General features: G+C 43.4%; 1 protein-coding gene across 1 annotated transcript in view; it reads left to right on the top strand.

Annotated features, from left to right (window-relative positions):
• Nucleotides 1-16,128, top strand: part of BBS5 (Bardet-Biedl syndrome 5) — a 218,686-nt gene that overhangs the window by 118,959 nt on the left and 83,599 nt on the right. The window contains exons 6-7 of the mRNA XM_085645358.1: nucleotides 2,070-2,205; nucleotides 7,641-7,736. Of these exons, the coding sequence (XP_085501484.1) occupies nucleotides 2,070-2,205; nucleotides 7,641-7,736 (232 nt within the window). The remainder of the gene's footprint in view (nucleotides 1-2,069; nucleotides 2,206-7,640; nucleotides 7,737-16,128) is intronic.

The following is a 16,128-nucleotide window of genomic DNA, read 5'->3' as shown; positions in this document are numbered from 1 at the left end:
ATGTTTCAAATCCAGACTGTTGCAGTGTGATTTTTAGATATCATACTCGCCAAACACTCCAAGCAGCAGAAGGCTCAATACTACGTCTGTAAAAGGCAAATAGTATCACTGCCTTGATAAGAAAGGAAATCGCCACCTCCTTTTTCGGCCTCCTCTCATCTTCTTGTCCCTCCTAACCACCTTCCTCTCTCTTTATCATCTTCCTCCTACCCCCTCAGACTCCCAACTCCTCATCTGCCTTCCGCACCATCTGGCTCCTCCCTTCCCATTTCTCCTCCTTTCTTTTTCCCCCAATATCCAAAGTCTCCTCTTTATCATCTGAGTAATCCTTCATGTCTTATCTCCACCTCCTTCTACTCTTTCCCTGACTCCTTTTTCAGCTCAGTCTCCCTTCTCACCCCATCGCCAACAGAATTCCCACCCAACTCTTGCCACCTCCATCAATCTGCTCCCCCCTCCTGACTAGCCTTCTCCATCTGCCTGCTGGTCTAGTTTCCGTTGTTCTCATTTATAACCCACCTTCCTCCTCCTCATCACTATCCGCCTCTTCCGTCCTTCTCCTTTATCAGCTTCTTACCTCCAAACTCTTTCCTTCAAGTGTCAATCTTTTCCTTCCTCCATCAACCTCCTCACTCCTTCTCGTTCCCTCCTCCTCTGTTCTCCTCCTTCAGTCCCCCCCTCCTTCATTGTCATCCACCTTCACCAGCCTCCCTCCCCATCAGCCTCCTCCTGCTCTGCCTCCTCTCACCATATCAGTATCCTCCTGCTTCTTCTTGCATCACAATCAGTCTCGCTCTTTTCCTTCCCCCATCTATGCCCCTCTTTCCCTTGCTTATAAGCCTCTTCCCCATCAGTATCCTTCTCACCCTTCTTCCAACAGCCTCTTCCTGTGCCTATGTCTCCTCGTCCCTGTGCCCATCACCCTCCGACCACCACCAATCCCTAAGTATCAGCTGTCTCCTCTTCAACCTCAACATACAACACCCTTCTTTGCTTCCTTCTAGGAATCCTTCTGCCATCAGACTCTTCTTTCGCCTATTCCTGTGCCTATGTCTCCTCGTCCCTGTGCCCATCACCCTCTGACCACCACCAATCCCTAAGTATCAGCTGTCTCCTCTTCAACCTCATCATACAACACCCTTCTTTGCTTCCTTCTAGGAATCCTTCTGCCATCAGACTCTTCTTTCGCCTCAGCCACCCCCACTCTTAAATCTCATTCTTCTCTATCTCCTCCATCTAGTGTTACCAAATGTTTCCCTATTCCAGTGCAACAGTTAATCAGTGGTGGGCTACCGTGCTTGGACATACTCCAGCAGTGTGTGCTCCCATAAAATAAATATCCAGAAGATGCATATGTTCTCTGTGCAGTTCCAGGGCATGCATCCCAGGCATGAGTGAGTGCTTGTGCCATGGAGGTGGAACCAGCTAGGGAGGGGGTTCAAAGAAACTAGACCTGAGGTTTTGATAATGGCAATGATTATAGGATGAGGCTAATAAAGGGGTCAAGAGGATTAGATAGAAATCTCACCCCTGACACTTTCATTAAACGCTGATGATTATCAAGTAAAATTGTGTTCTATTTGTATTCCTGAGAACCTCTAGTATGTGTTATTTTATATTAATATTGCTCTTTCTGAAAGTGGAGACCTCTTATGAAGGCTTTTTTATTTTTACAAATACAAACAAATCTTTTTCTGGTCCTGTGTTGAATACTGTAAGAATACAGGTTGTAAAGGGATATGAGTGGTCCCCAAGATTGACATTCCTTGTCAAGTAGTGTCAGACGTAGGTTGCCACAAGGATACTTGAAGGTTTTCTCTTGCTCAGTAACTGAAAAGAACTTTTTGTTTCATCAGTTTAACAAATGGAAAACACCTATATGCAGTTATTTACTGTTTCATGCTGTGCTAATGCTAATAGTTGAAGAATGGGACGTTGAATCCTACTCTTGCTTTTTAGTCTCTAATTTGTGTAGGTGTGCTCCTGAAAACAAGTAGCAAAATATTTTTTTAAGATCCATAGAAATTGATGTGTTAGGACTTTAATTTTTTGTTTTTATTTTTATTTAGAGCGTATGAAACATCCAAAATGTACAGGGATCTCAAACTGCGGGGCGCCCTAATTCAAAACAAGCAACTGAGACTTCTTCCACAAGAGCAAGTGTATGATAAAATTAATGGAGTGTGGAATTTGTCCAGCGACCAGGTACAAGGCATATAATATACAATTAAAATGTGCTAAATATGTGTTGGTTTGTATTATTTTGATTGCCGTTCATATAGTTTTTTTAAAAAATACTATAGAACAGGACACCTTCTCCAGCACACATGTGTAATGTATGGGTTGTCCTTTTTATGAGACTAGAGAAGCAAAACTAAGTGCAGGAAAAGTGCAGCAAGGCTTTCATGTGTCCCATGTATTATTCAGTCTATCAATAGTTCAACTCTCAATGGTGAAAAAACCTTTTGTTTAATGTTAAGTTTTAAACTCTTTGTTTTATTAGAGCTCTTGTATTCCAAGACCCAGTAAACTGTGCTCACTCCTAGCAATTTTCTGCACTTTCACTCTAATGGTAGTATAAGACCAGCCATGCAAAAGCCCTAAATCTATTTTTTTTTTATACCCAGTGGATACAGCAAGTCTGCTTCCCAGATGTAATGGCAAATTTCCAGTAAAAAATATGTTTTCCGTATTGCTAAAATGAACCCTGCACAGTTTTCTTTTACACTTTTATATTTTCAAAATCCATCTCTAATCATTGAGTTGAACATGAAGGAGTGAGTAAGGTAATCTGAACAAGGACTGTAAGCAGATTTGGGGTTGAAAATGCCACAACTGAAGAACAGAGGGAGTAGTAAGAATTCAGCAAGTAGCACAAACAAAATAACTGAAACATAGATGGGCGTTTCGGTAGTTTCTTTATTCATTAAAAAAAAAAAATTAAGCTGAGCCTCAAGTTGGTGGAATAGCAAAATAAAAACTTATTTTACAAAGGTTTATATGAATCGCATTTAAACAAATTACACAGTCTTTCCATTTTAACATATAACCTTGCAGACACAACATAAATGATGCATTTTCAATTTCAACCAGGACTCATTGGTAAGGGATGTTCTCAAGGTAGTTGAGAGCATATTCCAATCCACCAGAATCCTGCTCGAGGAAGCTTCAGATAAGGAAAGTGTTAAAGAAGAATGGGATCATCCTGAAAGAAAGTGTTCACCACTATCCCTCCCCCAGTGATTGTTATCCACTGTGTCAGGAAAAATTGTTTGTATTAAAGTAACTGCCTCATAATTCACTTGAATAGCTAGTTGACCTATAGAGCGCAGGGTGGAGTACTTATTCACTTGAGGTAATGTGGACTGACTGTTGGGCACCAGATTTTAAATGGGCTTCAGTATGCAACTCCAAGCACAGTCTCAACATCAGCTGTAGGAGAAAACAGTTCAATGTTCTTAAAAAATACTGCTGATAATTAGCTGACTTAATGATCACACTAATGTGTGTTTGGCTAGGAGGCATCCTGGGTCTAGAGTGAGTCAATATACTTTTTTTTGCGAGTTAAGAGATTAACGCCTTGTTCCCACTTAAAAGATCTCTTACATTTATGTCTCAGGAATATGCCCTGACATTTCTTGGTCAAAAGCAGGAATTGTCTGGGTGTCTAAAAATGAAGTTCACATTACACCCTAGTGCACATTTGAGTTTCTTCACATTCATATTGAACAACATAGGCCAGAATGGGTAATCATGGTGCATCCTGAGGGTTCTGATAAAATCAATACGTGATAAGTGGCAAGGTATTTCACTTGTTTGCTTCCTTCCTGCCCAAACTCCAGTCTATTTTACACAATAAAATAAGGGCACCATAATCAGTCATACTCCCCAAAATGTTAAGAAGAACCAGCAAACAAGTACTTAATTCACCACCTCCTGTGTAGACGTATGCAATAAGGACCAAAAACGATCCAAAATGAGACCAATGGTAAGGAAGGAGGATGTGGAGGTGAGTGTTCAACAGTTGGTACTAAGCTTGGTGATGGCTCTGACCATTACTGTGACCGCAGCCCGTGGTAATCATGGCAATCGGAGCCAGCAGTGCTGCAGCTCTCAATTGACATATCTGGGGAGTTACAGGCTATGATGCATGACTTTTCCACCGGGTTTTCCTATCCATGCCAGGCTCAGCTTCCACATTTGATTCCGTCACAACTGCCATACTTGCCACTCCTGGTGCTAGTGCTGCATCTACCCTTACAGCCTGTTGCAGCCCCTCTACATGTCGAAACCAACACTGAAGGATGGTGAAGCAGATGCAGACGAAGAAGAGGAAGTGATAGAGCTGCGGGATGTTACAGAGAATAAATAGGTGTACTACAAAGTTCTAAATAGAAGGGCAAAGGCACCATCACCATCAGATTTGTCTCCTGCTGATATTGTAAGGTTTCATTAAATAGTTAAGTAGGCATCCAAAAGATGTAATGTGCCAGTCACTGGTAAAAAAAGTCTGATGGCTTCCTTTACAACTTCAGTGAGTCCTCAAGAAGATCAGTTCAGTTGATACCAGTCCTTCATCATATGAAGGCAGACATTAAATAGATTATATAAACCCCTGCCATTCTGGCGTCAGTACTGCTGCTATAGAAACCTGTATTGGAAAAGCCAGTAAGTCTTGTCATGAAATCTATTGCTTTGCCAATGCAAGTACATATGCAGGCGCAGCTGCCATCTTGTAATGATTTTTCCTAGAGATAGAAAAATTATTTAAAAAATGGCGGCTGCATATGCTTGCATATACATGGTGACCATCTTTGAATGATTTTTCTTAAAGCAAAAGCAAAATCGTGCAACAATGGTTTGTGTGTGTGTACATGCATTTGCAGAATCCTTCCATTTACATTATTTTTAATTTACCATTCCAAACTGGCAGCCTGACATTTTAGAATGAAAAATTTGAAAAGTATCCTGCACAAAGGTAAGAAAGCAGTATGACCTCATAGCAGTGAGCAACTACCCAACCCTCTCAAAAAGAATAAAAAAAAAAAGTTAAAACAAACCATTGGTTGGGGGAGTTGAGGGTGAGGGGGGAGTTGAAGGTGAGGGGGGAGTTGAAGGTGAGGGGGGAGTTGAAGGTGAGGGGCGAGAAGGAGGTAAGGATGATGACACGGCTGGTTGGAGGGGATGAAAGATCATGCTTTGAGTGTTTGAGAAGTTGATAGTCCCATGGTCAGGTTAATTCCATAAAGCTAGTGACTCTGTAGCAGATTTCAGCTGCTGAGACCTAGCAAAATCAAAAAATATATCAGTAAAAAATAAGTGGGAGCCAGGCGATGGGAAGAGTGTTACAAGTATCGCAATTGTCAGGCTCTAATTTTGAGACCTATTTAGTCAAGCCTACCCATAAACCATGTGTAGAATTATTCTGACCTGCAGGATTGAGTCCTTCACCTCTAGTTCCATTTCTGTAAAAGCTGTACCTGACTACCACACAAGGGAGCGGAAAGGATGGCGAGAGTGAGAAAGGATATATTTGCTTTTCTGCAAAGCATTGTCCTTACATAAAGATAGATATATTGATATATTGTTAGCCATCACAGTGTTGAGCTATAAGGAGGAATAATAAGTATAAGTCTTTTGAATAATACTTTATATTGTAATAGGTTTTCTGAGTTATTATATCATATTATTGTCTGTATTTTAATTGACTCGTAGTGTTTCTTTTTAAGATAGTAAATATTGTCTTCCACAGATCCGTCCAAGACATTCTCTGATTTACTACACCCAGTTCTTCCTACTTGTGCAATTGAAATCAACACATGCAAAATGGATTTTCCCCGAGCCCTGCACCATAACTCCTTAAACTCCTTAGACTGAAATATCTTAAGTTCCTGAGATAGCACACTCTTGAGCTACTAACAAAACTGTTACCTCACTCAGGAGAAGAGAGAGAAAATTAGTGGAACTGGGCTTGACTTACTTGAGCTACTACCAAATAAATACCTTGCTGAAAAGGGCAATGGGGAGACTAAGAATAAAACAACCTGAAGTACAGTAGAACTGTAGAAAAACTATAGGAATGATTAACGAATGTACACCGAAACTGGTTATTGTCAATCTCCTGCACTGGAAAAACTGCTATACTTTGCAGTAATCAAGATTCAAGATAGGCACATACAAGCCTTAGCTCCTAATGAAACCTTTTGCCAATAAGATCAAACAGCAACTAAAACCTAACGTGCAGCGCATGCTGGTAATGTTCCGAGCAACCTGAGCTTTGTCCTCAAGACTCGACACTCAAAACTCAACTGATGGCTCAAATTGATCCAGTCAATCAATTTTCACACAAAAACTATGAAAACGCTTTAAGAAAAAGCACTTTTCTTACCGTCAGTGCTCCTTTTAACTTGTATGCTTTAAAGATCAAAGTGAGGGTCTTCTCGCAAGGCTGTCTTAAACCCAGAAGTGACATGGTTTTGAAAAAAACATTATAACATGTCTCAAAATTAGCTGAGCACAGCCCCTGACTAAAAGAGCAAGGAAAGAGAGCGAGGAAATTCTACTGTCCCATGAAGTGCTAAAGGGAAATGATATACTAGTCCTCTCAAGTCAACAGGGGGAGGATACAAGTCAGATAATCTAAATGATGGGGAAAAGTTCTTTCCCTGCCTCTGGAGCACAGCTAAGAATAGGGAATAATGCAATCAAATATGGAGCAGGGAACTGAGATAGTCCAGAAAGTCATCCAATCATGTGCAAAAGCTCACGCTATAGCTACTATATTGCAGACAATAGAGCTTAGACGACAGACCACTAAAACGATCTGTTGGACCCCCAGAGAATGTCCCAGTTTGCATAATAGGCCAACACAGGCAGACAGTTATCTCAGCAGTAGCCCGGCGCCCTTGACCCCCCCTACCCCCACCCCCCAAGCAACTCTGCCTCACGATGTACTGCATTCCCTTACTGCGAAATTAGAAGAAGTTGCTTTTGGAAAGCAAGTTAGCGTCAAGATGGCCTCCTCAATCAATGCCAAAAATCCTCTAAATAAAATTCGAAATATGTATCATGTGTGATAGACAGATGTTGGTGTGTATTGCCTCTTAGTCAAACTTTATTCCTGATGATAAGCGAGAATAGGCCAAATCCATTCTGAGAGAGGCGTAGCACACCAAAACAATTTACTTAAAAATACGTTAAGACAAACCGTATAAAGGCAATAAAGAGGAGGAAATGTTTACACTAGGCCATTTGAATTTTACTTTGGATTCACGGTGCAGTGTCATTTTAAATAAGCTGCTTTTGAGTGTAGAAGACGCTCAACTAACATATTCATAAGCTAGAGAAATAGTTCTGATGATTAATGACTTGCTTAAAACATCTCAATGGAAGCTGCTAGCTAATTGTTTTGAGTCCGAAATAACACTTTTGAGCCAGTAAAATGGGCAAAGCTGATGACATCAAAACAGATTGGTATTTGCAATTGAAGTGCATCCTTTCTTCATGTTAAGGTTATAGTTTGGAGTTTTCTGTTTCTGTGTACTTTTAAATTAAGCTAACCACTGATTTTGCAACGTTTCAAAAGCCTCAATTGTATGAGTTTGTTAATATGTAAATATAATGTTATGTTTGTTTTTCAGGGTAACTTGGGAACATTTTTCATAACTAATGTGCGAATAGTTTGGCACGCAAATATGAATGATAGCTTCAATGTCAGCATACCCTACCTGCAGATTGTAAGTACATCGATTTTACTAGCTTCAAATATCCTAATCATAAATGTTTCAATAAGATGAGTATGTATGAAGTCGGCTTTCCTGCTCCCAGCCATTTTGCAGTAAAAGTGTCTATTGAAATTAAACAAGAAAATAGATGGGACCGTTTTCAAGAATGAACTAGTTTATGTATTGGCCAGTGCTGTCCACTCACTTAACTTATGCATAAACCAATTTGCATCCATTTCAACTTGATCATAAACTACCTGAGCTGTAGAGTAGGGGTGTACTCACAATTTAGACAATACCATTCCTAGATAACTCCGTATGCTTGAACAGATCAGTCATAAGGTTTCAACTTTCACACCTGATGCCACCAATTAACTGTAGTCCCATGTTCAACCAACCTGCTGGATCTCACAAATAACTCCCCATGAAATCTTTTTACCTTGTCCCCATCTATTAATACAGAAAAACACAATATATCCAAAGCTATTAGTAAACTCCTTAAAACACGATTACTAACTCCAAAGAGCCTACTTGACCTTAAAACAAACACTAATCCAAGGTGGCTGAGAAGCATAAAATAAATTCTCTTATCCTCTGACTCTTTCCTATTCTCAATGTTTTCAGTATCTCACCATTTTCGAACTCCCCAAGAAGGTTGTTAATTCAGAGGTTAGTGTAATAGTACCCGGCAGTCACACATCCACCTCACTTTACCATGTGCACTTTCATGCCCATTTTGGTTCCTCTTTGTGTTGAGCAATGAAAATGGGCATCTGCTTCACTCGCTCTCAATGATTTCCTAAAGTTGGTTCTTGATCGCCGATATAATTTGTATCAGTTTGGCCCCCGATCAGGTTGCCACTCCAGGAGGATCTTCTGTCGCAGCAAGGCAGGATTCTGCACCCAAACCTGCATAATGTACACCTCCATGCGAAGTGATTTAGTTGTGGCAGTTTACTGCGTTCAATATACCACCCAAGGTTGTGGGTGTCATCTTTGCTGCCAGGCATCCGTCTATGTTGTCCATTTATGCTGAACAGTGGGACAAATTTGTGGCTTGGTGTGGCATCCACAAGAATGCCCCCTTTGCCAGCCACACTGTTGGATGTTTTATTGTTTGTTTTGTCTCTCACCTGCAAGATCTTACAGTTATTAAAGGTGCACACCTTTTGGCCTTTTTTTCTTTTCATTTGTCAAACCAACCATCCTTTTTTTAAATCACATGTTGTGATGCAGTTTCTTAAAGGTTTAACACACATATTCCCTCACAAACTGTTGGTGATACCACATTGGGACCTTGATTTGGTCTTGAAGTTTCTCATGTGTACTCTCTTCAAGTCAAAGCACATCTGTTCGTTGTGTCTTTTCACCTTAAAGACTGTCTTCCTCTTTGTGATTACACCCACTCGTCGGAGAGCGAACTCCAGGCTGTATTGCTACAACCGTCCCACACCACCTTTTTTCCAGACAAAAACTGGTGCTAAGGATTCGGACGGCCTTCCTGCCAATAGTCATGACTCCTTTCTATGTTGGGCAGTCCATCAGTCTCCTACCGTGTTTTTGCACCAACTTGTCCATCGAAAGGGGAGGAGAGGCCCTATCGATTGGACTCCAATTAGAACTTTAAGCATTTACAATGATCGTACAAAAGACATCAGGTGGATGATCAGCTTATGAGGGGAGCAAAGAAGTGAGGGGGTGTAGAAAAGGACACTTTTGAGGCGGATAGTCCTGTGTATTGGCATATGGTACACACTGACCAAAAAGTAGCTTCCAGACTGTTTGTGGGCCCGAAGACAGTTTCCACTGGGCCATCATACGCAGTGCCTGTCCTAGACAGTTGCCAGACTGGGACATGGGCATCAGTGCACATGCTCAGGAAGCACTGCAGCCTTGATAGCCGGGTGCGGCTAGAAGGACTTTTCACCCTTCCGCTCCTACAAGGCTTTTTTTTTTTTTTTAACAAATGTTTTTTATTGAGAGAAAAAAAAGTTCAACAAACTACAACACAAATAAATCAAGTGCAATAGAAAGCAGTCGTCAAATTATACAAAACTCGCAATACAAAATTACATTGAGATACAGCTCAGCACGGTGGGTCGATAGCATCATCATGTGTTGCATGATCTCAGTTATTTATTAGAATCTTACAGCATCTCATTGTCAATAACAAATGGGAAATCTCACCAAGAGGGCACATAATAAACCTTTACTCTCATTCCAGGGGCCCCATAATTTCGTCTAATTGCCCGGGCATCCCCTGCTCTCGTATATCACCCGCTCCGCTTGCATGCACCAGTCCATGTCAGACTCCCAATCAATGTATCGAGGCTTAACTCCTCCCTTCCATGGTCTGGCGATATTGTGTTTTGCCACCATGCAGCCCAACGAGACCCATAGTTGTTCAGTTCTGGACATGTCGGTGGGTTCTCAGATGTTCAAAAGACAAAGTCGGGGGAGGGAAGCCTCAATAGGTTTATGGCATATCTGGGACATGGTGGGCACAACCCCACCCCAGTATTTCTGAAGGACGTGACATCCCCACCATTGATGTAAGAAGGTGCCAGTGGAACTGCAGCCAAGGCGACAGGCCGGGGAGTCGAGGAGGCCCATCTTAGCAAGTGCTAGTATAGTAGGCTCTATGGAGTATTTTTAGCTGTATAAGTTTGAAGCGGGAACGAATAGCCACCTCCCGGTATGAGGCTAGGGCCTCCCTCCAATCCTCAGCAGTCATGTCCCCGACATCATCAGCCCATCTTGTACATATTTTGTCATGTGTCTCAGGTAGGTTATTGAGAATTTTACGATGGGTCAAGGAGATGGCCTTTTCAGGGAGGTAATCATCCAAAATCCTATCCTCCAAAGGTGAGGAGACCGATAGGTCAAAACCCCTGTGAATTGCTTTGTGTAGTGTGCTTCTTGCCTGAGGGTATCTAAGGGTTTCCCTCCCATGCAATTGCTACTGTGTCTGTGGCTCGCCGAACGGGACAACCCCGCCCCTCGCCCACAGATCCCCAACCGTAGAAAGGCCAATCAGATCCCTGGCTGCCTTGAGAGTATACCTAATTGACAGGATTCTAGCAATGAGTAACCTTTGTAATTTTACCTTTCCAGCCCAAAGCAGCAGTTGCGGCATGCCAGAGGGAGACCTTGGTGGAGGTCGGGGTGTATTGAGGTGTGTACCTTGTCCCTCCATCAAGTGCCCTCAGGTAATTACCTGCAAACATATTGTGCCTATCCATTCTATATGCTGGGTCTGTAATAGGTTGGTGCGGCCAGTTATTGAGAACCACTAGCTGTGAGGCCCAGTAATATGTTTTGATGGCTGGCAAAGCAATACCCCCATCATGCCAGCTTTTTGTGAGCTTGGTGAGAGCAATTCTGGGCGAGCCGGAGTTCCAAAGTATAGCTCGCACCTCGGAGTTAATTGACTGAAAATATTGAGCTGGGTCTAAATATGGTATATTCTATAAGGCGTAAAAAAAGCAGGGAAGTGCCATCATTTTATACAGGGCAGCTCTACCTATTAGTGTAAGAAGAAGTGTTTTCCAAAGCTGCACGTCGGCTCGAAGGCGTTCTAGGGGAGGTAAGAGATTGCGTTGGTGGAAGACCCCTGCGTCTCATGTTATATATATATATATATATATATATATATATAACCTACTGGCGGTCGCCAGTAGGTAGTTATAGTTAGGACCCTGTTTCCATAGGAAAACCGCAACATTCTATTTGGAATAACTTTGGCGCCGGTCGACGAATCCTCGCGAAATTTTCAAAATAGGTGTGGCGCTACGCTCCGCTCCTACCCTGAAAGTCTCGGGGGGATTCGTCAAGCGGGGGCTGAGAAAAAAGGGGGGTCCCAAAACGCGTTTTTCCCATGCATTTTTCCATAGGACCTTTAGACACAGCTACAGCCCGAACGGCTGAACAGAGTTACTTGAAATTTGGCAGAGAGGTAGTCCTCAGGTCAAGGAAGTGCCTTTTGTAGGTCTGGTGTAAATCTGTTCAGTAGTTCCTGAGAAAATAGCATTTAAATCAATATATATATCTGTGGCAGCTTACGGTGCGCTTACCGTGCGCTTACGGTAAGCTTACCGTACGCGTACGGTGCCGTGCGCGAGCGCGAATCTGATTGGCTGTTAGATCTTAGTAAACATTCGAATCGGTCGAAACCAGGAAGCGGCGGCCGCCATTTTCTCTCTCGCACTCTGAGGGGGGGGTTAAAAAACAAAGGCCAAAAACATGTAAAGGGGCTGTTTAGACAGCTCCTAAGCACCTAGCCATGATGAAGGAGTCCCCAAAGATCCCCCAAGGCCAAAAAGGCAATTTATTTATTTTTTTAAATTTCGCCGATTACGCTTACCGTACGCGTACGGTAAAATTAAAAAAAAAAAAAAAAATTATCCATAATCTCCCCACCCCGTCTGCAAATGGTGCCCGAAGGGCAACATTAGTGCATGGCATATTGAATTCCTTTGAAAATGTAAAAGATTACCTTTCACAACGAAGCGCATAATATGTCCTCCATGTGCGCACGGTGCGCGAAGCGCATCGTGCGTACATGGCCCATCTAGCGTAACGTGGGCACGGCACTAACTGCGTAAAGTGGGCGCGCGGTGCGCGAAGCGCACCGCGTGCTCACTGTGCGCGCACGGTGCGCGAAGCGCACCATGCGCGCACGGAACGAACTGCGTTAAGTGGGCGCGCACGCCACGAATGGCGTAAAGTAACTTAGCATTTAAAAAAACGTACAAATTCACTGAAAAAACCATAGGTTTCACACACGTTATAGTTAGGAATTAGCATTTAAAAAACCTTGCAAATTCAGTGAAAAAACCATAGGTTTCACACATGTTATAGTTAGCTGGACATTTTACTGATAAAAAAACCATTGAAATTCCCCCGTTATAGTTAGTGCAGGCAACTATAACTCACGCGACCCCAATCCTCTGCTGATGACATATGTGTCTTTATGAAAAAAAAATATTTGTAATATATGTATAGCTAAAATTTAATGGAAGAAGACATGGGCAAATAAGTGTCTAAATACAGTATTAGCATCAGCAGAGGATTGCGGTCGCGTGAGTTATAGTTGCCTGCACTAACTATAACGGGGGAATTTCAATGGTTTATCAGTAAAATGTCCAGCTAACTATAACATGTGTGAAACCTATGGTTTTTTCACTGAATATATATATATATATATATATATACACCAAGATATCGGAAACCGTCTGTAACTATTTTAGCGTCGCAACCCGTGTGAAGTAGCGGAGGTTCAGCGCTCAAAACGTAGACCAGCGACTTATCTCAATTGATGAGATAACCCGAATATTTTTGGAAGAGGGCAAAGATATGTAATATCCTGTGAATCGAAAATCTGGGTCTGGCTAAATAGGATAGGATGTCATCGGCGTAGAGGAAGATTTTATCCAACCACTCCAGCGACCAATTAAGCCCCCGAATAAGGGGGTCACCTCTAATCCATAAAGTTAGAGGTTCAAGTGCCAGAGCAAATAACAGTGGTGACAGGGGACAGCCCTGCCTCGTACCCTTTCTTAACTCAAAGATTGCTGACCTGCTACCATTAACTGTGACCTGGGCCAGGGGTTTTGAATAGAGAAGACGTACCCAGGATAAAAACCGACCACCAAATCCATATCTCTCGGGTGCGGCAAACAGGAAGGGCCATTCTATCATATCAAAAGCCATCTTAGCATCTAACTACCTAATCACCGAGTCTTCTTGTATGGTAGAGGCCCTGCCCACTACCCCAAAGAGGCGACTGAGGTTAAGCGCGGTGTTCCTATTAGGCATGAAGCAGGACTCGTCCGAGTGTATCAGTTTGTGGAGATAGGGCGAGAAGCGGAGGGCCAAAAGTTTAGCTAATATTTTGACTTCTGGGTCTAGGAGAGAAATAGGCCTGTAGGAGCAACATTGCTCGGGGGTTTTTCTTTTTTTGTGTATGACAGCAATATTTGCTAATCTCTGTGTTTCGGGTAAGATACCTCGAGTAACACTCTTGGCATACTTTCATACGAGAAACGGGGCAATCGTCGAGGAGACCGCTTTGAAAGTTCGATTGGAAGGCCACTCGGGCCCATGGCTTTTCCGGATTGCAATATTCCGATTGCCTTAGATACCTCGTCAGGAGTTAATGCTGCATCAAGCTCCGCCACATTCTGGGGGTCTAACACTGGCAGGGTAGAGTGGAAAGTAATTTGGCTACTGCATCCTGGGTGGATGTGGAAGAATGGATATAAACCTGCTCGAAGTGGTTGGTGTAAGTCTCAGCAATACCAACTCTGTCCTGCTGCCTCACGCCTTCCGTATATACAATTGCAGCCACCCATCTATTAGCTAATTCTCGTCTATCAAGCCACGCCAACAGCTTACTAGCTTTGTCCCCGATATCATACACACGGTGTTGAGTGGCCCGGTACTGGGTCCTGGCTGCATCATCTGCGATGTCTCTATATTCTTTTTGTTTTACAGCTAGTTTATGTGTAGTTTGTAAGGATGCAGATGTCACCAATTCATTTTCAAGTAGGGCCACCTCTTTCTATTTCCTCCAGCTGCTTACGGTTTTCTTTCCTGTGGCCCTCCACTGCCGCCACCCCACGTCGCCGGATCACTGTCTTATAAGCTTCCCATAACGTTACATCTGACTTGACAGAGCCATCATTCTCACCAAAGTAGTTTTGGGTGGTCTTCGTCAAAGTATCCCGTATCACTGGCACGTTAAGATACCAAGAGTTGAGAACCATTTCACGGTGAGTGGGAGATAATACGCCACCGCATTGAGTCATAATAGGAGAGTGGTCAGAGATACCCCTGGGGAGGAAGGAGATCTCACAGAACATTGGAAGTTGGGTGGCTTTACAGAAAAGATAATCTATACGTGACAGACTCCCATGAACCCCGAAGTGGAAAGTGTATTGTCTAGTTGTGAGGTAGCAGACACGACATGCATTTAGCAATCCCATGGCCCCCAGAAAATCTGCCAACAGCTTCCGTGATGGTTCCCCTCGCCTGGGCGGTAAGCGGTCAAGATCGCCGTTCAAGACAGCATTACAGTCTCCCCCCACTAATATACTTCCCTCGGGTAGACCCAGCATATGATGGCCTAGGTCGGTCAAAGCAGAGGAATGGAGTTTAGGGGGTAGATATAAGGAGGTCACGTTGAGGGACCTACCCTCCCATTGGCGGGAGACCGTAACAAAACAACCAAGAGCGTTGTGAGTGACTTTATGTACCTGGAAGGGGAGGGGGCTTTGTGCCAGAATGCTCACCCACCTGGATCCCCGGGAAAAACCTGCATGAGCTAACAATTTATATCCCCATCTATTGAGTGCGCAGTAGGAGGTACCTTGGATATGTGTTTCTTTGAGTAGTACAAGGTCAGGAGCATGATGTTTTAAATATTGTAGTACTATTCTCCTCCTAATTCGATCTCCCAGTCCATTCACATTCCATGAGAGTAGTTTGAGGTGACCCAGTGGTGGGGTGGTATTATGCTCAACACCCATCTACAGGAATGACTAGATGCCCCGCTTCCCCCAGGGGCAATGATGCAACAATGAAACCAATACAACCCTGTACTGTGAGATGCAAAGGTGGATACATTGCACTTTTTGACCACGAAAAGATATTGAGCTTACTATTGACAACCCAAGTGACCTCATCAATCAGACTGCACAAAAAACAAATCCAAAAATTACAATAAAAAAACCCAGTGAAATTCCCTGGAACCCCCCCCCCTCCCCCTCCCTGCAACGTGGACTTAAAGCTGCCCACCCCCACCCCCGTTTTGCCGAGCGCCTGTGTACCCGAAACGGAGAACCTGTGTAAAGGGGTACGTAACACCGCCAAAACCACCCTAGAATGAGGCCTACATCCCCCACAAAGGTGGTTATGTGCGCCCAAAATATCGAACATTAAGCCTCATGTATTGTAGGTGGGGTGATACCCACTCACCCCCAATGGCCGATCCCACTCCCTGTAACTGCCCACAGTAGCTGCCCCAGAACCAGGATAGTCAACAGTTGCAACCCTTGAATTTCAAAAATATAAAGGAAGGGCATAATTTTTGACAATCGTTCATCAAACCCAGTCACGTGTGCCCCAGTTAGACAATGGTCACAAACCGGTCCTACGATGTATCCAGGGCCATAACTGCTCGAGAGGGGTAGAATGTGCCAACCTCTTCGGTGGTGATCTACGATGAATCAAACACCCCTCCTCTCGATCCGATCTCTCCAGTTGCGCTTGACTCAGAGAAGACCGCCTGCAAGGACTGGAAGTGCGCCAACCTTCAAGCCAGTCCCATGTCTCCTCCGGAGTCTGGAAGAACCATGATTTCCCTTCAGCGAGCACCCTCAGCTTGGCCGGAAAGAGCATAGCA

The sequence above is a fragment of the Triturus cristatus genome, chromosome 3_1 (assembly GCF_964204655.1).
Source record: "Triturus cristatus chromosome 3_1, aTriCri1.1, whole genome shotgun sequence".
NCBI classification, from domain to species: domain Eukaryota; kingdom Metazoa; phylum Chordata; class Amphibia; order Caudata; family Salamandridae; genus Triturus; species Triturus cristatus.
Note: the sequence above shows the minus strand (reverse complement) of the source record. Positions and strands in the feature narration are given on the sequence as shown.